At 42.9% G+C, this 25496-nt stretch overlaps 1 protein-coding gene across 1 annotated transcript; it reads left to right on the plus strand.

Annotated features, from left to right (window-relative positions):
• The first annotated feature begins 593 nt into the window (after nucleotides 1-593).
• On the plus strand, nucleotides 594-23105 carry prph2b (peripherin 2b (retinal degeneration, slow)). The gene is made up of 3 exons (XM_036126348.1): nucleotides 594-2658; nucleotides 4066-4312; nucleotides 21610-23105. The coding sequence occupies exons 1-3, from the start codon at nucleotides 2078-2080 to the stop codon at nucleotides 21811-21813; spliced, it is 1032 nt and encodes a 343-aa protein (XP_035982241.1). The 5' UTR covers nucleotides 594-2077; the 3' UTR covers nucleotides 21814-23105.
• The last annotated feature ends 2391 nt before the right edge of the window (nucleotides 23106-25496 follow it).

Raw genomic sequence — 25496 nt, forward strand, 5'->3', positions numbered from 1 at the left:
GAGGCAGGAGAGACAGGGCAGACAGAGACTGCAGCGGAACCGTGGGGTGCGATTACTTACCATCTATGTGAATCTCTGCTCTGTTTCTCAATAAAAGTGCTGGAACGTCATACCACCATCTCGTCATTTAGTAAAGATGGGAACTCAGTTACTAGTGTTTAATATTCCACCCAAAACTCCCATAACAAGCAGACAGAATTTATAGAGATGAGCGACAGTCAGGCCAAATATTATTTTCTTCAGAAAAATGAACCCAATCTCATGCTAAACCTTCCATAGAAGTTGAAAAAAGGTTTTGCTTTTCCACCGCTGCAGTTATCTGTTACTGAAATTAATAGTGTGAAATAAAAATGGAGTACAAAATAAAAGTCCAGAAAATACTTAAAGCTTTACAAAATAAGTGTCACAAAATAAAACACCATTGTAAAATAAATAGAATAAGCAAATAAATTAAAAAATATAAATAAATTAATAATTTAATACATATAAATAAAATATACAAAATACAATAATCTTGAAATAAACATTAACAATTGTTTTTTTCATTATTTGATTTCATATAGATTTTTACTTTTTGGCTGCTGGATAATGTTTTTATACATTATCAATAACAGTATGTATTTAAGAATAAAACGGCTCTCCATAGATGATCACATGACTTTTTGAAACACATTTAATGAAATGTCCGCGGTCTGAATCCAGTCCAGGACTCAGGGACGTCCACTGGTTGCTTTGCTCAGGGGCCCTAAAACGTTTCCACTGGGGCTCCTGCTGTGACGGGGCCACTGCTCTGACTGGAGCCTTTATGCATTTTAAATCATAAAACTACATTTTTCTAAGCGTGGCACGTGTAACTCCTCAGAAGCTGACAGTGGTGTGTTGTTTTTATCTATAACCTTCAGATTGGGTCTATAACTTCAGAGCAGGGTCTGTCAGCTGAACTAATAATCCTTCATTAATATTTGGATTTGAATTGTTGGAGCGCTCTTCAGCTGATCTGACAAAACTATCGACTCCATAAATGACCCGTTTGCTGTATTCTACAAGTTCTTTTGAGTTCCTGCAGTTTAGAAATGTCCCTGAAGGTTTAACGGTGCTGTAGACCGTCTTCCACGCTGCAGATGAATTCCCTCTAGCTTCACTGACCACTGAAATCTGAACATTAGCCTCAGGATCTGGTACCTTTTTAATCATGGGATTTCTTAAGCCTTTGTTTATAGCTGTGTCTGTGGTTAACTTTCACCCCTTCCTCACACCTTCCTCTTCCACCATATTGCACCAAAGGAACCGGGATTCAAGCCCAGGACCCCGTATCAAAGAGGCGGACATATCCCAACACACAGTCTAAAAATTGTTTGGCAGCGGGTAGAAACAGCCGGTAGCGGGTAGAAACAGCCGGTAGCGGGTAGAAACAGCCAGTAGCGGGTAGAAGCAGCCGGTAACGGGTAGAAACAGCCGGTAGCGGGTAGAAACAGCCGGTAACGGGTAGAAACAGCCGGTAGCTGGTAGAAACAGCCGGTAGCGGCTAGAAACAGCCGGTAACGGGTAGAAACAGCCGGTAGCGGGTAGAAACAGCCGGTAGCGGGTAGAAACAGCCGGTAGCGGGTAGAAACAGCTGGTAGCGGGTAGAAGCAGCCGGTAACGGGTAGAAACAGCCGGTAGTGGGTAGAAACAGCCGGTAACGGGTAGAAACAGCCGGTAACGGGTAACAGCGTTTGAACCTGCCGCTGACGGCTGGGTCTGGCCTGCCCAGGAGGCGGGGCCAGGTGAGCTGTCGGCAGGAAGCTGGTGCTTAGCTCCAATTAGCAATAATTGCAGGATTAGAGAACTCAGATGATCCTCTGCTAATCAGATCAGGGCCGGCTTTAGAAGGACGCCGGGCTGTTTGCTCCCATTCACACCTCCAGTCCCACTCAGGCTGCTTCATGCCGGCGTCCCTGTCCTCCATCATGGCTCACAATCCTGCTGTCCAGTTCCCCGGCTCGTTTTGGAGCAGCTCACAGCTCTGAACCTCGTCTAGAGACTCTCTGATCCTTCAGGACCGTTGCTGTGGGCCAGAGCTCTGGGAGATCCCATCATGCCGTTCATGTCTCTGAAGTTCAACCTGCAGAAGCGGGTCAAGCTGGCCCAGGGTCTCTGGATGCTCTACTGGCTCGCCGTCATCGTGGGCATCATCATCTTCAGCCTCGGCATCTTCTTCAAGATTGAGCTGAGGAAGAGGAGTGAGATCATGGACAACAACGAGAGCCACCTGGTGCCCAACCTGCTGATCCTGCTGGGGATGTTGTCCTGCGGCCTGAACGCCTTCGGGGGCAAGCTGTGCCACGAGTCTCTGGACCCCCAGAAGTTCTCCAAGATGAAGCCGATGCTGAAGCCCTACATGCTGCTGAGCTGCGGCTTCAACGCGCTGCTGCTGCTGCTGGTGCTGCTCTGCTTCCTCATGCAGTTCGCCGTGTACCTGACGCTGGCCGAGGGCCTGAAGAACGCCATCCGCTTCTACAAGGACACGGACACGCCGGGACGCTGCTTCATGAAGAGGACGCTGGACATGACCCAGATCGAGTTCCGCTGCTGCGGAAACAACAACTTCAGGGACTGGTTCGAGGTGCAGTGGATCAGCAACCGCTACCTGGACATGAGCAACGACGTGGTCAAAGAGTGAGTACCGAAGGCCGGCTGAGTTCAGACGTCGCAGCCAGGACAGTTTTAGTCTGTGTTCTGAGAATTAGGGCTGCAGATGGATTGTTGTGTTCAGGGACTCAGCGGGGGACCAATCTGGGCTTAAGGAGGTAAAAGTTAGACAGCTTCTCCTCCCTAAGAGGATCTGACCTGCAGCAGCAGCAGCAGGAGGTGAGGAAGTTCTGCAGGACAGCAGAGATCAGCAAAGGACCCATTTCACTGTCACAGCTAGTTATGACTCTCCTTCAGACATGAGGCAGTGAGACTGATGGAGACACGTCTACGTTGTCCAGGTTAGACTAAACCTGCCTGGACTTAACGGGGTCCAGGCTTGGACTTCTGGTCTGGGACCCCAAACAGTCTCATTTCTATAAAACACTGATATCATCACAACAATAACAGAAAGCTGAAGGTTACTGGACTTTTGGTGAAAGGGTTTATTTTCACAGATGACTCCATGAGGAAAGAATTTGGATATATTTTCCATGAAAAAGATTATGACTATATCAAACACTCGGGCATTTATCTTTTAAACATCTCAGACTCTTCCCATCATAGAGAAGAAGCGTGTGGCTGTATCTATATGTAGCTCTATATGTAGCCTCACTGAGTCGTGTCTGAGTCCCGGCTGGAGGACATTCAGGGTGTTGGGTTCTGGTGGGATGGCTCAGTAATGACGACATCGCTCCGGTCTCTGGTGGCGAAGAGCTTAGCTACAAGGTGAAGTCTATATTTACTGCTCAGCTAAAGTTTAGCCCTGACCTCTGGCCACGCCACGCAGATCAGGTTCTAGAAACAAGCGGCTGAAACGAGACGGAGCCGTCGGCTCACTGATGCCGTGGGCAGCCGGACCCGGAGGGGTCACAGGTTGGCAGAAATATAAATCTGGTGGTCATCCACATGCGGTCGGAGGTGTAACACTCAGATTCCTCATTAGCTGCCAGAACCAGAACCTGAGCTGCAGAACTTGGGCTCACAGCTGCTGCTGCTGCTGCCTGTGAAGCTCGTTTTAATAAAAGGTGTTTATCTTTTGTGCTGATTTTGTCTCCCAGCTGCAGTCTGAGTGCTCAGTTTGGACCATCTGCCAGGATGTGACCTGATGATCAGACCAGGAGGTTCAACCTGCAGCTCTCCATGAGGGAGCGTCAGCTGACGTAGTTCTACTCCGACGAGCTGAAGCTTCCCCTCCAGGTCTCATCATCAGCTGATCTCCTCCAGGATGCTCCAAACTGAGCCAACCAGCACCGATGGCACATACCAGCACAAACCGTGCCTTTAAGGCAGAACTCCTGTGGCTGACACACCTGTCTACCTGTAGGTTTACCTCATGGGCCCTTAGGGGCCACGAGGAGCTGGCTGAGTCTGACTTCTGTTTCTGTCCCTCAGTCGTGTCCTCAGTAATGTGGAGGGGAAGTACCTGATGGACAGCGTCCCCTTTAGCTGCTGTAACCCTGGCTCCCCGCGGCCCTGCATCCAGCACCACCTGACCAATAACTCCGCCCACTATGACTACGACCACCGCATCGAGGAGCTGAACATCTGGAACCGGGGCTGCCACCAGGCCGTCTTCTCCTACTACAGCAGCATCATGAACAGCATTGGAGCGCTGCTCATCTGCACCATCATCCTGGAGGTAAGACTCCACACAGGTCTCCACCACAGGCCTCTGCAGCCAGTCGGCATGTAGCCTGGACCTCATACTTCCTGAAAGAGGATGCAGCATCTTTCTCTGTAACGTGAGCTGGACATGTTGCCATGGTGGCTCAGGGACCAGAACCAGCTAGAACCACGGTCAGAAGTGGCTGGACTGATGGCGACATCTTCATAAAGAGAATCCAGTAGTAGTAGACTCCGTCCTAGTAGTCTAGGACTGAAACAGTAGCAGTGCAGAATGAGGTCAGGCACATATCATCTGCACTCCACTGCTGGTGCTGAGATGCTGTGTCTGTTTCTCTACAAACAGGCTGCTGGGCTTTCTGGTCAAACATCTCCACTGTGGTCTAATCCATCCAGAGGACATGGTTCCTGAAGTCTCGGGCTCAATCTAAATCCCCTTAGTGAGCCAGGACTCTTTAGCCAAATGGGAAGTGAGTCAGGGTGGCCATGATCAGAGTGTCTGAATAGAGTAAATAAGGGAGGAGGTAGAAAAGGAGCCTAAATGCTCCTTCCTGCAGCTAGCTTAGCCTAGGAACCTCGTGACGTCTCTCACGAGGTTCTCCATCCTCCATGTTTCTGACTCCGTCCTTCGTGTTTCATGAAACATGTCATCTCGAGGCACTTTACAAAGTCAAAATCAATCATATTATACAGATTGGTCAAAAATTTCCTATATAAGGAAATCAGTTGATTGCTTCAAAGTCCCGACAAGCAGCATTCACTCCTGGAGAAGCGTAGAGCCACAGGGAGAGTCGTCTACATTGTTGATGGCTTTGCAGCAATCCCTCATACTGAGCATGCATGAAGCGACAGTGGAGAGGAAAACTCCCCCTTAACAGGGAGGAGAACCTCCAGCAGAACCAGAACAAGGCTCAGTGTGAACGCTCATCTGCCTCCACCCACTGGGGCTTAGAGAAGACAGAGCAGAGACACAGAAAGCTCAGAAGCTCACGTTGACCCAGGAGTACTTTCTATGTTAGAGAAGACAGAGCAGAGACACAGAAAGCTCAGAAGCTCACATTGACCCAGGAGTACTTTCTAGGTTAGAGAAGACAGAGCAGAGACACAGAAAGCTCAGAAGCTCACATTGACCCAGGAGTACTTTCTATGTTAGAGAAGACAGAGCAGAGACACAGAAAGCTCAGAAGCTCACATTGACCCAGGAGTACTTTCTAGGTTAGAGAAGACAGAGCAGAGACACAGAAAGCTCAGAAGCTCACATTGACCCAGGAGTACTTTCTAGGTTAGAGAAGACAGAGCAGAGACACAGAAAGCACAGAAGCTCACATTGACCCAGTAATCTGTTCTACATTAGATGGTAATAGAGGATGATCTGCCTCCCCTGATGATGTCACAGCTAACAGAACGCCACACCAGGTGTACCTTCTATGAAGAAAAAAGAGAGACAGCAAAAACTTAAAAGCTTAAATGACGACAAGCAATGCAAAACTAGAGAACAGTAGAACTCAGCAGAGAGAGAGAAATAGACCCTGATGTCCTCCAGCAGCCTAAGCCTATAGCAGCATAACTGCAGAGATAGCTCAGGGTAACATGAGCCACTCTGACTAGAAGCTTTGTCACAAAGGAAAGTTTTAAGCCTAGTCTTAAAAGTAGACGGGGTGTCTGCCTCACGGACCAAAACTGGGAGTTGGTTCCACAGGAGAGGAGCCTGATAGCTAAAGGATCTGCCTCCCATTCTACTTTTAGAGACTCTAGGAACCACCAGCAGACCTGCAGTCTGAGAGCGAAGTGCTCTGTTAGGAACATACGGGGTAATCAGAGCTCTGAAATATGATGGAGCTTGATTATTAAGGGCTTTATACGTTAGAAGGAGAATTTTAAATTCTATTCTTGATTTAACAGGAAGCCAATGAAGGGAAGCTAAAACAGGAGAAATATGATCCCTCTGGTTGATTTTCATCAGAACTCTTGCTGCAGCATTTTGGATCAGCTGAAGGCTTTGAACTGCATTTTGTGGACTTCCTGATAGTAAAGAATTACAATAGTCCAGCCTTGAAGTAACAAATGCATGGACTAGTTTTTCAGCATCACCCCTGGACAGAATGTTTCCAATTTTGGTGATATTCCTGAGGTGCAAAAAGGAAACTCTGGAAACCTGTTTAATATGGGATTTTAATGACATGTCTTGGTAAAAAATAACAACAAGATTTTTTACTTTATTACCAGAGGCCAAGTTAATGCCATCCAGATTAACCCTGTGGTACTCCACAGGTGACCCTAGAGTTTGAAGAAGATTTATTATTAACATGAACAAACTGGAATCTGTCTGACAGATAAGATTTAAACCAGCCTAATGCTTTCCCCTTAATCCCTACAGTATGCTCAAGTCTTTGTAGGAGAATATTGTGATCAACTGTATCAAATGCAGCACTGAGATCTAACAGGACAAGTACAGACACAAGTCCATTATCTGAAGGCCATTAGAATATCATTAGTGACCTTTACCAGAGCTGCTTCAGTGCTATGATGAGCTCTTAAGCCTGACTGAAACTCCTCAAGTAGGTCATTGCTTTGTAAATGTTCACAAAGTTGATTAGCAACTACTTTCTCAAGAATTTTAGATAAGAAAAGAAGATTAGATATAGCTCTGTAGTTTACTAACTCATCTTGATCAAGAGAAGGTTTCTTAAGTAAAGGTTTAATAACAGCTACTTTAAAAACCATTTACCAAGGATAGATTAACCATGTCCAAAATAGGGCCACTGATCAAAGGGAATACCTCCTTAAACAACTTGGTTGGGATTGGGTCTAACATGCAGGTAAAAGGTTTAGGTGAAGCTAAATTTTTAGACAGCTCAGAAAGCTCTACTGCTTTTAAACAGTACAGACACTGCGCAGGTTCTAAAGATTCCTCCAACTCTGCCTCACTTACTGAGGACGAAGTAATCATGTTTGGGAGGAGAATTATTTTATTTTATTTTATTTTTAATGGAATCAATTTTATTTATGAAGAATCCCATAAAATCATTACTGCTAAGAGCTAAGGGAATGGATGGACCAACAGAGCTATGACTCTGTGTAAGTTTGGCAACTGTACTGAAGAGAAATCTAGGATCATTTTTGTTCTTCTCAATTAATGATGAAAAATATGCTGCTCTAACTCTGCGAAGGGTCTTGTTATACAACAATAGACTGTCCCTCCAGATTAAGTAGGATTCCTCTTGGTGTGTAAAACGCCATTTTCTCTCCAATTTCCTAACATTGTGCTTCAAGGACTGCAGCTCTGAATTAAATCAGGGAGCCAGCTTCCTGTGAATAATCACCTTCTTTTTCAAGGGAGCTACATTGTCTAATGCAGAACGCAATGAGGAAGTCATACCATTAACAAAGACATCTATTTGTGAATGGGAAGAAACAACATTACTGCTATCTGCAGGGTATTTCTGTGATACTGAGGATATTAAAAGGGGGACAGACTCTTTAAGTTTTGATACAGCATTATCCGATAAAGATCTACTATAATGGAACCCTCTTTTGGGGGTGGAGAACTTAGTTAGATTAAACTCAAAGGTTATAAAAAATTATCAGATAGGACAGAGTTGTGAAGAAATACTGTTAATTCTTTACAATCAATGCATAATGTATAATCTTTTTTTTGATCAAGGTCTTTTTATTATTTTTTCTTCTTTTTCTTTACATACACCACACACACACAAAAAAATAAAATAAAATAAAAAAAATAATAAAAAAAAAAAAAAAAAAAAAAAAAAAAAAAAAAAGAAAACCCGACGAAATATACAACAAAAATCCCTCCCCACCCTCCCCTCCTATACCGGGTCTACTACCCCAACAAGAATACACCTTTTATTCATACATCAGCCGATACAAAGCACAGGTTTGCAACACAAAACCAATATTTGACCTTTACACAAAGTTATCTGCCGAAATATTCCCGACATAGGATATAAATGGCTGCCAGACGTCAAAGAATTTGTTCACAGATCCCCTAACAGTATATCTGATCTTCTCTAAATGAATGTAAGACATAACTTCTCTTAACCAATGTCCATATCTTGGAGGATGTGGATCCTTCCATCGAAGAAGAATAAGTCTTCTAGCCAGTAGAGAGCAGAAAGCTAACACAGTCCTCTGATGTTTGCTGAAAGAGGTCTCTGCTGGAGCCACCCCAAAGAGAGAGATGAGTGGTGATGGATAAACAGTTTGTCCAAATATTCCTGAAAAAGTGTCGAAGATGCCTTGCCAATATCTGTGTAACTTTGGACAAGACCAGAATGTGTGTAAAAGTGTGGCTGGAGATTGTTTACAACGATCACACGTCGGATCCAAGTCCCTTTTGAATTTACACAATCTGTCCTTAGACCAGTGTAAACGATGTACTACCTTGAATTGAACTATAACATGTTTCAGACATATTGAGGACGAATAGATATTTTGAATAATTTTTTGCCAAACTGTATCTGATATGGACTCCTCCAAGTCCATCTCCCACTTGACCCTCAAGGAATCTAAATTGGTATCATTAAATGAATTGAGCAGGGAATAGACTTTACTCATAGAGCGTCTTGTTACAGACTTGCACATCAAAATCTCATCAACAAGGGAAGTTGGTGGATGTAGAAGAAAACATCCAGAATTTGACATTACAAAATGTCTCAATTGTAAATACCTGAAAAACTGTGACTTGTGAATATCAAATTTCTGTGTGAGCTGTTCGAATGAGGCAAACTTATTGTCTATATAAAGATCGTTTAGAGAAGTTATTCCCTTTAAACTCCAGGCATAAAAAACAGAATCCATTAGTGAAGGAGCAAACATGTGATTATTTGATACTGGAGCAGATATTAATAATTCCGTACTTTTAAACATCCTCCTACACTGATTCCAGATTTTTATTGTGTGAGTTATAACCGGATTAGAAGTATACGTTGAGATTGGTTGATCAAACGGTAACCGGGAGCAGAGTAAAGCAGAGAGAGAACTAGCCGTAACTGAATTCCTCTCTAAAGTCACCCAAGTGGGAGCAGGGTTGTCCTCTCTCAACCAGTACAGTAAGGCCCTAATATTAGCCGCCCAGTAATAATATAGGAAATTGGGGAGTGACAAGCCACCAAGACCATGGGGTAGCTGTAGCATCTTACAGCCTATCCGCGGGTGCTTCTTATTCCAAATAAATGACGACAACTCACTATTTAATTTTGTGAAGAAAGTCTTGGTGAGAAACACTGGCACGCTCTGAAATAGATAAAGTAATTTAGGCAGTATTGCCATTTTGATTATATTGATTCTACCTCCCAGGGATAGAGGCAGAGATGCCCATGTAGTGATGTCTTTCCTAAGGTTCACCAGGAGAGGCAGATAGTTTGCTGGATAAAGATCTTTGTGACTGTGAGTAATCCAGATACCAAGGTATTTAAATTTAGCAGGGCTAATTTTGAAAGGGACTGAACCCATATGCTGCACTTCCATTGGAGTCACAGGCATCAATTCACTTTTTTGAAGGTTAACCTTATAGCCAGAAATGTTTCCAAACTTTTGAAGTAAAATAAGTAACTCAGGAATACTAGATAAGGGATCTGAGATATAAAGAAGTGTATCATCAGCATATAGGGAAACTTTATGTTCAGTGCCAAACCGATCAATACCTTTAATTTTGGGACTGTTTCGCAAGGCCACTGCGAGTGGTTCAATGCGGTACCGCGCGCAAGCTATTTTTAGAAACACAACGTCACGATGACGTCACATCACGTGGTACGCAGTGGGACAAACTCCGGAAAGCCGCCGTTGTTTCGCTGTAAGAGACGTGCGTTAGCCTAGGTTTTACTCGGTAAACGACTGCTTTTTCCAAATCTAAGACCATGGTTTTTAAACATTGTTGCTATGGAACGTGCAACAGCGACTCGAGTTACGCTGATCGGCCGCATATGAAGGATGTTTTCTTCAAGACTGCCAAGGAGAAATGTGTGCGCTGGATACACCGGGGCGGTCAGCCTACACAACAGTTCAACCCGGAAAAAGTTACCAAATTCAAGTACATATGTAGCAAGCATTTTGTTGGAGGAAAGGGCCCAACCGAAGAACATCCTGACCCAATTCCAGCGACATCAAGTCAAGGTAAGAGTATTTTGGTGGCCGACATGTTAATAAAGTAGCGCCTGCTACCATGACAGCATATAGGCTATCATGGTAGCAGGCGCTAACATGATAGCCTGCTACCAGGCTTACTCAAAAACATTTCAAATGAGACAAACATTAAACATATACCCATTCCTGGACGGTGATTGCAAACAACAACAAAAAAAAACAAAAAACGGCCGACGCTGCCATGATCGCCGCGCAGGAAAAAAAAACAAAGCTTACCTTTCATCAACTCGGCCAGTTTTCCAGTCTTTTTAAGCCCTCGAACCTCAAGCCATCGTTTGAGCTGAAGGTTGGTGTGTTCTTCGACAGTTCGACCAGTAAACCGTGCGCCTGGGACATCGTCTTGGGAAAGTTTAACGGCTGTAAAGTCGGTCATATCTGTTATCCGTGCGTTCTCTCCTGTATGCGTTCTCTCCTGTATGCCCTACCTAAGCGGCAAAAGGGGCGTTGCTCTTGAGACGGTGACGTCACGTGCGCGGTACCGCATTGCAATTGCGAATAAAAGTGGCGAAAGTGGGCATCCCTGCCTCGTCCCACGTTTCAGTTCAAAATAACTGGATAAATTACTGTTAGTGCGTACTGCTGCCATTGGCAAGGTATATATCAACTTCACCCATGAAACAAATTTAGGACCGAAGTTAAACATCACCAAGGTCTTAAATAGATAGTTCCATTCCACCCGGTCAAACGCTTTCTCAGCGTCCAGCGAGATTAAAACTTCATTACAATTGTGACTGGGCGGGGCAGAAGTGTACAACACATTAAATAGCCGCCTGATATTAAAGAAGGATTGACGATTTTTAATAAAACCAGTCTGGTCAGGTGAAACAATTGTAGGGATAATCCGTTCAACTCGTTTTGCCAACATCTTTGTGAGAATTTTAACATCAGTGTTTAATAACGATATTGGGCGGTATGAACTGCAGCTCAAGGGGTCTTTATCCTTCTTTAAAAGCAGTGATATTACAGCCTGACGCATAGACAGCGGCAGTAAATGTATGGCCAGAGACTCCTCAAAAACTGATAGCAGCAGGGGAGAAAGTAAATCAGAAAACTTCTTAAAAAATTCTGCCAGGAAACCATCTGGTCCTGGAGATTTTCCATTTTGCATATTTTTAATTGCAGAGTTAATCTCAGCTAAAGAAAAATTTCTTTCCAATTCGTTAGATAAATCAGAACTTAGTGAAGGGATTTTAATATCTTTAAAAAAATCAACCAATTCAGTTGGGTTAAGTGAGGCTTCAGAGGTATACAAAGATTGGTAAAATTTGCTGAAACATAGACTAATTCCAGCATCCTCATAACATTTTACACCATGCTCATCATTAATTGCTGAGATATCCTGTTTAGCTGAGCGTTGCCGTAGCTGCTGCGCAAGAAGGCGTCCAGCCCTCTCACCATGCTCATAGTAGCCACACCTAGATTTGGATAATAAATATTCGGCCTGTTGGGTAGATAAGATGTTAAACTCTGTCTGGAGTAATACACGTTTTTGAAGAGAGTCTTGTGTAAAAGTATGGGAGCATTCCCTATCTAATTGTAGAATCTGATCTGTTAACAATTTTAGCCGTTCGATACCTTTCTTCTTTTTGTTTGCACAGTAAGAAATGATTTGACCTCTCAGGTAAGCCTTTAATGACTCCCAAACAGTGCTGAGTGGCATCCCAGGAGTCCGATTAATATCAATAAAAAACTTAATTTCAGAAGTAAGCATATCGACGAAGTTTTCGTCAGATAAAAGTATGGGATTAAGTCGCCAAGGACGATAGACTGATTGCACAACAGGAATGTTCAGTTTCATTGTGAGCGGACTATGGTCAGAAACGACTATAGCTCCATAATTACATTCGCTCACTAAAGGTAAAATCCGTTTATCGAGGAAAAAATAGTCAATCCGGGAATAGCTCTTATGAACAGGAGAAAAAAACGAATACCGTCTTAGGGTCGGATTTCGAAAACGCCATACGTCAACCACTCCATAGGTGTTAAGAAATGAATTAATTGACTGGGCAGATTTAGAGAGAGAGATCCTTCCCGCTGTACTACGATCAAGGGATGATAGCACACAATTCACATCTCCTCCAATTATAAGGTTATGTGTTGAAATATTAGGTAAATTTGAAAAGAGCGTGTTAAAAAACGTTTGATCATCCCAATTTGGAGCATATACCGAGACTAAAATAACTGGAAGCGCATACAGTTTTCCAACCACAATAACATAGCGTCCGGCAGCGTCCGTTTTGACACAGGACGCCGTGAATTGCACCTGTTTACCAACTAAAATGGCTACCCCTCTCGATTTAGATTGGAAATTAGACTGAAACACCTGACCGGACCATCGCCTACATAGATTTGCACTGTCTGCTTTACACAAATGGGTCTCCTGTAAGAAAGAGATATTAGCCTCAAGTTGTCTTAAATGTGTCGTAACTTTCCTAAATTTCACTGGACCATTAAGGGATTTCACATTCCAACTCACACAATTAACTGGGTGACTGTTGATGAACCTATTAGTATTAGGACTGCTCATGAATGGTCAATCAGATGTAGTACAATAACCACAAACCATCACAAAAAGGTAACTGACAAAAGGCATATTCAAAACAAATAGATCCGGTATAGTCCCACCCATCTCTCCTGAATAACCACGGAGAACCCAACAAACAAAATATCCACACATTTGTGCTTGTGCTGGGGAACTTGTCTCCCTGCCTGGGCTCCCGCCAAGCTAAATAAAGCTAAAAAAAAAAAAAAAAAAAAAAAAAAAATTGAATATAAAATAAAAAAAAAAACATATATATACATATATATATATATATATATATATATATATATATATATATATATATATATAAAGAAAAAAGAAAAAGGTTCCTCTACTTTAAAGTATTAATGTCGTTTATGCTCCTTGCTGCATCGATACAATAAATGCATCATTGACCAAGATCTGGACAGACCCCCTGTGAAACCCTCATACATAAACACAAAAGAAGAATGTTGTCCCTCGGAATAGTGTCGAAAATTAAATCAAGATATAGCACGGGACATAATGTCGGAAAGTTCTGTACAACCTGAAATAATGGAACGATGGGGATTGGACCCGCAGTTAACGTCGGTCCTCGCTGGCCGTTGCTGAGATGATTTTCTTTTTAACGTAATCCATTGCTTTATTGGCATCCAAAAACTCCTTGTCCTCCTCCCCATGAGAAATGCGGAGCCTAGCAGGAAAAAGCAGGCCGTAACGAACATCTCGTCGGTTGCGAAGAAGCCTCCTCACCTCCGAAAACGCCGCCCGAGCCCTGGCCACCACCGCTGTATAATCAGATGTGATGATAATCGGTGCCTCCTTGAAGCGAAGAGGGCCACGGCTCCGAGCCCGACGTAATATTTCCACACATTCTTGATAATAGTGAAGCTTAGCGACAATGACCCGCGGCTTATCGCCTGACTTGCTCCCACTGCCAGTACGATGAACTCGGTCAATCAATGGCGCTTTATCCATCTGTAGCACCTCTGCTAGCAGTTTAGCCACTGTTTCAGTGGAGCTGGATTCTGTCGTCTCGGGAACCCCAATGATCCGCAAGTTGCACCGTCTCATGCGTCCTTCCATATCGTCACACTTCTTTTTGAGCCCATCAACTTCTTCTTTCAGCTCCAACACAGTGGTGCGTAGAGTAACAACCTCATCGGACCAGGTTGACAAGCCGTCTTCTACCTCTGTGACGCTTTGTTTAACGTGGTCTAGGTCGGCACGGAGTAGCATTGTGCCGTTAGCCACTTCCGCTCTCACCGCTTGTAGCTCTCCTTTAATAAAAGTGAACTCTTCAGCCAGAGCCTCTTTTATTTCGGATTTAATCACAGCTGAGATATCGGTTTTTATAGCGGCAAGAATGTCGGACTTCAAGGAGAGTGCGTCCGCCTCACCACGGGAAGGAGAAGGGGGTGCTGAGCTTCCGGATATAGCAATAGTCTGCTCCGAGGCGGTATCGGGCCTAGCAGCCGGAACGCTAGAGTGTTTGCCTTTCCTCAAATTTGTCGCCATTCTTCTACTCTTCCAGGCAGGAGTCACTTAGAGGACGAGTCCGGACACACCTAATGCTCAGAACAGCAAGGACATTTAGTGGAGAACCATAAACTAAAGAGGTTAAAGCGGGAGCCCACGCGAGGCACGTCTTACTCCTCTTCCGCCATCTTGTTCCCCAGAAAGGCATAATGTATAATCTGACCCAATCTGTATAATATGATTGAACTTGATTTTGTAAAGTGCCTTGAGATGACATGTTTCATGATATGGCGCTATATAAATAAAATTGAATTGAATTGAATTGAATGCCATATGTCAGCACAAGGTCTAAAGTATGAAGCCAAGAGTGCGTCGGTTTACGCACATTTTGAGCAAAACCAATTGAATCTAGGATAGTTTTAAAGGCTGACGATGGATTTCTGCAGAGCTCCACACGTCCATCTGGGATTGCTCCACTGGAGATGTGTTTCAGAAGGAGGGGCCTTATCAGAAATCCCTGCATATGATTGGATAAACCACTTGTCCATCATCTTTACTGATGCGCTACTTCAACCACTCACATCGAAACTGAAACCATGGTCTCCACTAACATAAGCCTTGAAAGCCGTCCTTTGGTGTTCTTTTAAATAATTAATATTCGGTAGACAGGACAACGCTGATGAAATAGCAGCATCATTGTTACCGCAGATTTCTCTAATGAAAACCGGGGACATCTCTGGTCTTGCAGGATCTCTGTGGTGGGCTTGGTTTGTTTTGCATGACCTGCAATACACTGAAATTGGGGACAGCTTTTTCCGGGGACAGGTCATCCAAAACAGGGACTCGGGGACGTCTAGTCAACGCCTGCTTCCTCGCTGTGAGCCACCATTGTTGTCTGAGTCCAAATAGTTGCTTCTCTGAATCGTCACGTCTACGTAAACCCCGCCCAGCGATCCTGTTTGGCTCGTCCATTTTATGTTGTGTTGAAATCCCTTCCAGTCGCAGCGAGTCCGGATGGATGTGGAGCCGTGTGGAATCTCTGAGGACTAAAAAGTAAAAGACTTAATATAACTGAAGTTTGTCTTTTATTAATGGGTTTATATTTTTTTGCCATATGAGTTTCATCACTAGAAGTTGACTGCAGGCACAAGTCAGGCTAACAGCATTTACATTGTTGTTAATTATTTAGTTAAAAACATTCTAGTTGTTAGAAACATTGTTGCATGGTGTAAATTTTCAAAGGGATTCTGGGTAATTCACAACAACAGCTTCATTGCATCAAAACAGAAAACAATTCCAAAGTTACATTTTTGACCCATTTTGTTGGGATTGGGAGGCCTGAAAAATGTTTCCTCCTTCAAAGGGGGCGTGACAGAAAATATTTGAAAACCACTGCAGTAACGTAACATCATAAATCAAAATATGTTGAACCAAACAATGTTTTAGGCAAATTTTTTAGACACAAGACAAACATTAAAGGAGCAATATGTGAAATGTTGAAATGTGTGTTGTGATATGAAATGTGATGTTCTCCAGTCTCTTGTTTACAAAGCTGGGCCGGCCACATGTGCATGTACGTGCACGTGAACCGCTGCCACTCAGGGCTCAGCCCCTCCCTGCCCTAAAATGCCACCATCAAAGCAGCATAGTGTCGGGGCAAAACAGCGACGATTAAATCATGCGGATCAAAATTTCACCTGAAGACTTAAAAAAAACGGTCTTTGGCAAAGAAGTTGTCAGATGAGAAAAGAGATAAAAGGAGGATAACATTGGCGTTGCGTTTCCAAGGTGAAGAGCAGATGCAGTTTGACTCGGAGCTTGTCACCAATCTTGTTTTGGTCTGCAGAAGGTGTTCAACGGGCCACCTGTTGACATTTTGCTTATGGTTTCTTTAAAGTTGTACAGGTACATCTCAAAAAGTTAGAACCCTGTGACAAAGTGTAATGTGTGCCAGTCATTTCAAGATGTGAAACTGTTACTTTCCAGAGATTCATTACACATAAAATAAAATATTACAAGCTTTTATTTCTTTTAATTTTGATGACTGTGGCTTAAAGGCAAAGGAAACCCAAAAATCAGTGTTTCTGGAAAAATTGAATATCACTTTAGACCAATCAGAGCCCAAATGTCAGGCGGCTGAACAGTAATTCCATTTCTCTACATGAATTCCTGGATCAATGCTCCGTGGCATAGCGACCGTCAGCCTGTGGTTCTGCTGAGGTTCTGGAAGCCCAGATAGCTGCTTCAGGTCACTTGCCATGTTGGCTCTGGTGTCTCTCATCCTCCTCTTGACAACAGCTCAGTAACTGTCTACGGGGTTCTGGTCAGGGGAGTTTTCTGGCCAATCCAGGACAGGAACACCACGGTCACTGGACCAGCTTTTGGTACTTTTGACTGCGTGGGCCGGTACCAAGTCCTGCTGGAAAATGAAATCAGCATCTCCATACAGCTTGTCATCATGTCTGGAATGTCCTGTTAGATGTCTGCATTGACTGTGGACTTCAGAAAACCCAGTGGACCCAGCAGACATGGTGGCCCAAACCATCACTGACTGCTGAAACTTCACTCTGAACATCAAGTAACATGGATGTTGGTCCTCTCTGCTCTTCCTACAAAAACTGGACCTTGATTTCCAGATAAAATGCAGAGTTTACTTTGTAAACAGGACTTTGGACCATTGAGCAACAGACCGGTTCCTTCCCTCCTGAGTCCAGTAGACGCTCTTGAGGCACCGACTCCAGCCTCAGGGACCACTTTGTGATTCTTCTCCTGATTCTTGAAAGAATCGTTTGACAATCCCTTCAAAGCTGTGGTCCTTCCTGCTGCTGGAGCATCTTTTCCTCCCTCCCATTAGCCAATTAGGGTGGGACACCATCAGTTTCCAATAATTATTTTTTTCACAGTATTCTAACTTTCTGAGACACAGAATTTTGGGTTTTCAATATCTGGAAGCCATAATGATCAAAATTACAAGAAACAGAGGCTAAGTGGTTCTTCAGTCCACTCTGGGCCTGGCATGCTGTGGGCAAGTTCCCACAGCACCCACTGATATTTTCTCCTTAACCAGAGTCCGGTTACTGTGGTTTATTGATATTTGCTCCTGAAGCAGAGTCTGTTTAATGTGGTTTATTGATATTTTCTCCTTAACCAGAGTCTGGTTAATGTGGTTTATTGATATTTTCTCTTTAACCAGAGTCTGGTTAATGTGGTTTATTGATATTTTCTCTTTACCCAGAGTCTGGTTAATGTGGTTTATTGATATTTTCTCTTTAACCAGAGTCTGGTTAATGTGGTTTATTGATATTTTCTCTTTAACCAGAGTCTAGTTAATGTGGTTTATTGATATTTTCTCTTTACCCAGAGTCTGGTTAGTGTGGTTTATTGATATTTTCTCCTGAACCAGAGTCTGGTTAATGTGGTTTATTGATATTTTCTCCTGAACCAGAGTCTGGTAATGTGGTTTATTGATATTTTCTCTTTAACCAGAGTCTGGTTAATGTGGTTTATTTATATTTTTTCTTTAACCAGAGTCTAGTTAATGTGGTTTATTGATATTCTCTCTTTAACCAGAGTCTAGTTAATGTGGTTTATTGATATTTGCTCCTGAACCAGAGTCTGGTTAATGTGGTTTATTGATATTTTCTCTTTAACCAGAGTCTGGTTAATGTGGTTTATTGATATTTGCTCCTGAACCAGAGTCTGGTTAATGTGGTTTATTGATATTTTCTCTTTAACCAGAGTCTGGTTAATGTGGTTTATTGATATTTTCTCTTTAACCAGAGTCTAGTTAATGTGGTTTATTGATATTTGCTCCTGAACCAGAGTCTGGTTAATGTGGTTTATTGATATTTTCTCTTTAACCAGAGTCTAGTTAATGTGGTTTATTGATATTTGCTCCTGAACCAGAGTCTGGTTAATGTGGTTTATTGATATTTTCTCTTTAACCAGAGTCTAGTTAATGTGGTTTATTGATATTTTCTCTTTAACCAGAGTCTAGTTAATGTGGTTTATTGATATTTTCTCTTTAACCAGAGTCTAGTTAATGTGGTTTATTGATATTTTCTCTTTAACCAGAGTCTGGTTAATGTGGTTTATTGATATTTGCTCCTGAACCAGAGTCTAGTTAATGTGGTTTATTGATATTTTCTCTTTAACCAGAGTCTGGTTAATGTGGTTTATTGATATTTGCTCCTGAACCAGAGTCTGGTTAATGTGGTTTATTGATATTTTCTCCTGAACCAGAGTCTGGTTAATGTGGTTTATTTATATTTTTTCTTTAACCAGAGTCTAGTTAATGTGGTTTATTGATATTTTCTCTTTAACCAGAGTCTAGTTAATGTGGTTTATTGATATTTTCTCTTTAACCAGAGTCTAGTTAATGTGGTTTATTGATATTTTCTCTTTAACCAGAGTCTGGTTAATGTGGTTTATTGATATTTGCTCCTGAACCAGAGTCTAGTTAATGTGGTTTATTGATATTTTCTCTTTAACCAGAGTCTGGTTAATGTGGTTTATTGATATTTGCTCCTGAACCAGAGTCTGGTTAATGTGGTTTATTGATATTTTCTCTTTAACCAGAGTCTGGTTAATGTGGTTTATTGATATTTTCTCTTTAACCAGAGTCTAGTTAATGTGGTTTATTGATATTTGCTCCTGAACCAGAGTCTGGTTAATGTGGTTTATTGATATTTTCTCTTTAACCAGAGTCTAGTAAATGTGGTTTATTGATATTTTCTCTTTACCCAGAGTCTGGTTAGTGTGGTTTATTGATATTTTCTCCTGAACCAGAGTCTGGTTAATGTGGTTTATTGATATTTTCTCCTGAACCAGAGTCTGGTTAATGTGGTTTATTTATATTTTTTCTTTAACCAGAGTCTAGTTAATGTGGTTTATTGATATTTTCTCTTTAACCAGAGTCTAGTTAATGTGGTTTATTGATATTTTCTCTTTAACCAGAGTCTAGTTAATGTGGTTTATTGATATTTTCTCTTTAACCAGAGTCTGGTTAATGTGGTTTATTGATATTTGCTCCTGAACCAGAGTCTAGTTAATGTGGTTTATTGATATTTTCTCTTTAACCAGAGTCTGGTTAATGTGGTTTATTGATATTTGCTCCTGAACCAGAGTCTAGTTAATGTGGTTTATTGATATTTTCTCTTTAACCAGAGTCTGGTTAATGTGGTTTATTGATATTTGCTCCTGAACCAGAGTCTGGTTAATGTGGTTTATTGATATTTTCTCTTTAACCAGAGTCTGGTTAATGTGGTTTATTGATATTTTCTCTTTAACCAGAGTCTAGTTAATGTGGTTTATTGATATTTGCTCCTGAACCAGAGTCTGGTTAATGTGGTTTATTGATATTTTCTCTTTAACCAGAGTCTAGTTAATGTGGTTTATTGATATTTTCTCTTTAACCAGAGTCTAGTTAATGTGGTTTATTGATATTTTCTCTTTAACCAGAGTCTAGTTAATGTGGTTTATTGATATTTTCTCTTTAACCAGAGTCTGGTTAATGTGGTTTATTGATATTTGCTCCTGAACCAGAGTCTAGTTAATGTGGTTTATTGATATTTTCTCTTTAACCAGAGTCTGGTTAATGTGGTTTATTGATATTTGCTCCTGAACCAGAGTCTGGTTAATGTGGTTTATTGATATTTTCTCTTTAACCAGAGTCTGGTTAATGTGGTTTATTGATATTTTCTCTTTAACCAGAGTCTAGTTAATGTGGTTTATTGATATTTGCTCCTGAACCAGAGTCTGGTTAATGTGGTTTATTGATATTTTCTCTTTAACCAGAGTCTAGTTAATGTGGTTTATTGATATTTTCTCTTTAACCAGAGTCTAGTTAATGTGGTTTATTGATATTTGCTCTTTACCCAGAGTCTGGTTAATGTGGTTTATTGATATTTTCTCCTGAACCAGAGTCTGGTTAATGTGGTTTATTGATATTTTCTCCTGAACCAGAGTCTGGTTAATGTGGTTTATTGATATTTTCTCTTTAACCAGAGTCTGGTTAGTGTGGTTTATTGATATTTGATCCTGAACCAGAGTCTGGTTAATGTGGTTTATTGATATTTTCTCTTTAACCAGAGTCTAGTTAATGTGGTTTATTGATATTTTCTCTTTACCCAGAGTCTGGTTAATGTGGTTTATTGATATTTTCTCCTTAACCAGAGTCTGGTTAATGTGGTTTATTGATATTTGATCCTGAACCAGAGTCTAGTTAATGTGGTTTATTGATATTTTCTCTTTACCCAGAGTCTGGTTAATGTGGTTTATTGATATTTGCTCCTGAACCAGAGTCTGGTTAATGTGGTTTATTGATATTTTCTCTTTACCCAGAGTCTGGTTAATGTGGTTTATTGATATTTGCTCCTAAACCAGAGTCTGGTTAATGTGGTTTATTGATATTTGCTCCTAAACCAGAGTCTGGTTAATGTGGTTTATTTATATTTTCTCCTGAACCAGAGTCTAGTTAATGTGGTTTATTGATATTTTCTCCTGAACCAGAGTCTAGTTAATGTGGTTTATTGATATTTTCTCCTGAACCAGAGTCTGGTTAATGTGGTTTATTGATATTTTCTCTTTAACCAGAGTCTGGTTAATGTGGTTTATTGATATTCGCTCAGGCACATCACAGGAACCTGCAACAGTCCGGCCGTCACGCAGAAACGAGGTTTCTGTCAGGTAATGACTCAGGTTGATCGTGCTGCTCTGCGCGAGTCCCGCTGCAGGTAATCTCCTTGGGGGGGATCGGGATCAGGCACTATTCTGGGAGGGGCTAATCTGCGGCCGCAGCAGGGTGCATTCTGGGGAAGACAGGAACACTTCCTGAGAGGAAAGTTATCTGGGTCAGAACAACAAGTTTAACGCCATCATCTCAGTTCCTGGCTCACACCTGACTCACCTGGGGAGCGGTGTCAGATGTCGTGGATGAAGCTCTGCTCATGTTTAGGCAGAGAGAACATGCTCCCTGTTCTGCTGACAGCATTGAGTAGTCTGGGGATTTCTGGAGAGCTGCAGGAGCAGGAACCTGCCGACATGATCACACTGACCGTCTCCCATGTGGTGTACTCTGCATATCTCCAGATGTCATCACTGTAACTGCTCTCTGCTGGTGGTGACCTGTCATGTGTGTGTGTTTGTGTCAGGGGGTGGACGTGGCAGGTCTGAAGTACCTGTGCACAGCGCTTGAGACCATGGAGGACCCAGAGAATCCGGAATGTGAGAGCGAAGGCTGGCTGCTGGAGAAAGGCTTCAAGGAGACCCTAGCGGACATGTTCACCAAGTTAAAGACACTGGGGCGGGCCAACCAGGTGGAGGAGGCCGGGGACTCCCCCGAGGTCGCCACCTGAGCGGTGGCACACAAAACTGAGCGGGGACTGCAAGAGGAGGCGCCGGGTCCAAGAACTGCACAAACACTACTGATCATGTGCTTCCATCATGCATCACACACACACACACACACACACACACACACACACACACACACACACACACACACACACACACACACACACACACACACACACACACAGTTATTTCCAGACTGTAACTATGTAAAAAGGATTTGAATTGAGCAGAGCCTGCCGGCTGTATGTGAGTCTGCTGGAGTCCAGGTTACCCGAAGCCAAACATCCAACATGGCGGACACGCGGGTCGCTGCTGCAGCTCCACAGGTTGTCCTGCAGGGCGAGCAAGTTTGAAGGACTTTTGCCAAACTTTTATTTTTCTACGCTCAGATTTTACTTAGTGTGTGTCGATGAACAGCGTCGGTCGGGCTCCGGTCCTCAGCGCCGCTGACCTGCGATGGGCTGCCATGGAAACAGCCAATGGCGTGAAGGTTATGCAGGACGACCCGGCTGTGCATTAGGTGTCAGGACAGGAAGTTATGTCAACAGTCAGGAAGTCCTGTCATAATTACACAGTGATGACAGAGTTACAGAACATGATGTCATAATTACAGGAAATAATGGGAGAGCCACCCCACTGCAGGTGCAGGGGGTCGCCATTTTAACAATTAATGCCGGAAGTTCACACCAGAAGATTTGGACATTTGCGGATAGTGATAGAAAGCTTAGGAAACCTAAACCTGAGGTCAGTGAATTTAATACCTAAAGCTATGGTGTATCACCTCCCATGGAGCTAACATTGGTGGATGAGAAACCTTGACCTACGGTCAGTGGATTTATACGACTTCATTAACTTCAGGGTGTACTTCCGACATCGATTGCAAAAACGGCCGTGCCTGCCGCTGCTGGACGTTACTCCTGAATTATGTTGAGAAGTGATGTCAGTGCTAAAGAAGGTGAGGAGAGCAGAAAGGTTGTCAGGGCTGGTGGAGTTTGATGTACCAGAGGTGCTGTTAGAGTTACAGGAAACAGTGACAGGAAGTGATGTCAGACATGTTCCTGAATGCAGCAGCTGAATCTGCAGCCATCTATCTCCACAGCTTTAGTAAACTTTGAATATTTCTGAGCATGTGCGCTGAGCCTGGCAGACAGCGCACAGGGAGAAACGTGCCGTCTGGCTCTGTGTTGGACCGAGCTGTAGCTGAGTGTGTAGACTGGCTGTGTAGGTTGTGATGACTCCTGATGTTTTGTGATGTTTGTAGTCTGCTGGGTTCCATAAAAACCCCAGAACCAAACTGTGTCCCTCGTCTTTTATTCAACAGCAGCTTCACTCCCCTGCAGGTGGTGCTTCAGTGGTTCACCTTAAATCACAGCTCCATCAGGCGAAACTTCTCTGTCCTCCTCAAACTGACGTCCTGAAGATCCAGAGGATCCCCAACTGGATCCAACTCGATGTTTGACATCATCAACTAGAGTTTTAAGGGATCTTCAAACAATGTTTTCAGTTTCTCTGGGTTCTGTGTACCATCTGCAAATGTTTTCCAGATATGTAAACATCATCAGAGTTTCTCCTGCAGGTTCTGGACTGCAGGTTTCTGCAGGCATTTCTTCTCTGCAGCAGCTAAACAGATGAAGAAGTTAATCAGCTCAGGGCCCAAATTAACCCTGCTGATGTCAGGTGAGGCTCAGAGTGACGCAGGAAGGAGCCCCAGGGAGCTGCTGGGCCGGGCTCCGTGCAGCAGAACCAGAACATCACCCTTAGCACAAAGCACAAATAGGACTAATCATCTGAATCCTTTCAGGGTTTAGGCTTCTGGTTTAAGATGAGCCTGAGCACTGATGGTAAGTGAATGCATCACAGGCAGGCCAATCATCTGAACGTGACAACCTGAAACCATGTGACTGTGGGTCAGAGGTCAGGGATTAAAGGTAAGCTGATCCCCTCTGATCCTTTTAATGTATCATGCAAAACTTTCACTGTTTCTGGAAAGGGACTGAGAACAGCAGCTTTGGATCATTGAAGGAATAGACGCATAATTCTGTCTCGGCTCTGACATGTTTGGTCGGGTTATTCAGACTTTGAGCTTCAGGGCGGCGCTGCAGGGCGCTGATGGCTAAACGAGCCGACACAGAACCAGGCTGTACCTCCAGGCAGTCTCTGATGATACCTTACAGTCAGGGCAGCCAGCTGCTCTGCAGGAAACAATAACCACCAACTGGGCGTTGTATGTAAATATGTATCCATGCATATTTACACACATTAGAAAATAAAATTTTAAGAGCATTGTTTGTCAGATTAAAAGCACATTTGGAAGAACACAACATTTAAACCGGTATTAAACATTTGATTAAGCCCCCATTTAGCATGAAAATGTTGCATTTTTATTTGTCTGGTGCAATATTCTATAATCTTAAATGTTGTGTTTTTATTAGCTGGAGGTGGAGGAAAATAACAGAAATAAAGGCTTTAAAACATCATCAGTCTGTGGTAATCTGTGTTTCCCTTAATGAATTTAGTTCATGAAATAAATTAACTTTTCAAGAATATGCTCATTTATTGAATATGACTCTGTGTGTGTGTGTGTGTGTGTTTGCATAGCTATCATTATGAGGACCAAAACATGACAGCAACATTGTAAGGACAACTGGCATTGTGAGGACATTTTGCAAGGTCCAATTCAATTAAAATGTATTCTTGTAGCGCCAATTCATGATACACACAATGCCAGTTGGGTTGATGCTTAGGTTTAAGGCTGAGCTGTGAACGGAGTTTAGGGCTAGGTATGTACCGTGACCTTTGGTCTAGGGTTCAGGGTTGGAGGATAGCAAGCAACAGAAAATGAATGGAAGTCAATGTGATGACCTCACAGTGATTTATATACCAACGTGTGTAGGGGGGTGATGACCTAGTGATTAGACCAGAACGTTTGAACTCTGAGAAGGCTACAAGAACCCGGTTCAAACCGGTTCAGACTGAGCACCAGACAGGTCCCTTGGTGTTGAGGCCACTGCTCGCTGAGGGACGGTTAAATGCTCTCTCACCCACCCCTCCTGAGCAGGGGGGCGGGCTCTCCATCTCGGGTCCTCTACCAGGGGCCAGGGAGCTTTAGGGTTCTTTTTAGGATCTTAGCTGTTTCTCGGTTCTTCTGGACTGAGATGTCTGATCTTCCTCCAGGTCTCTGTTGGAGCCACTTCAGTGGGGGGTATTGCACCAAGTGCTCCCATGACCAAAGGTACTACTGTTGGCTTATAGGTATGTATGTATGTACATAATATATATTATGATGCCGCTTAGGTTTCTGGTTCTGGTTTCAAGATTCTCAGCAGGATGAACAATGAAAGGAGCAGACAGGTCATTGGGCCGAACTTTAGTTATCTGGCGAATCAGCTTTCAGTCTGGTTGTAGGACCGCCCACCTCATTAGCATATAGGACCAGATCCCATCTGAGGTTTCATTAAAGGTATACTATGCAACCGGGGTTGATTTTCCAGCGAGGCTCCCCCCAGAGGGCGAAAGTAAAAGTGCACTGTCATAAAGATGCTCAGCTGTTCTGGTTTCTCCATCAAGCCAGGCGCGGTTGTTTTGAGCTTAGCAGACAGAGGAACGCAACGAAAAGTGGAAAAAACGGCAGTACAAACAATGACTAACACAGTGAAGGTATGAACATCAGGCTTCCCGCAGCGCT

This window comes from Fundulus heteroclitus, chromosome 22, assembly GCF_011125445.2.
Source record: "Fundulus heteroclitus isolate FHET01 chromosome 22, MU-UCD_Fhet_4.1, whole genome shotgun sequence".
NCBI classification, from domain to species: Eukaryota; Metazoa; Chordata; class Actinopteri; order Cyprinodontiformes; family Fundulidae; genus Fundulus; species Fundulus heteroclitus.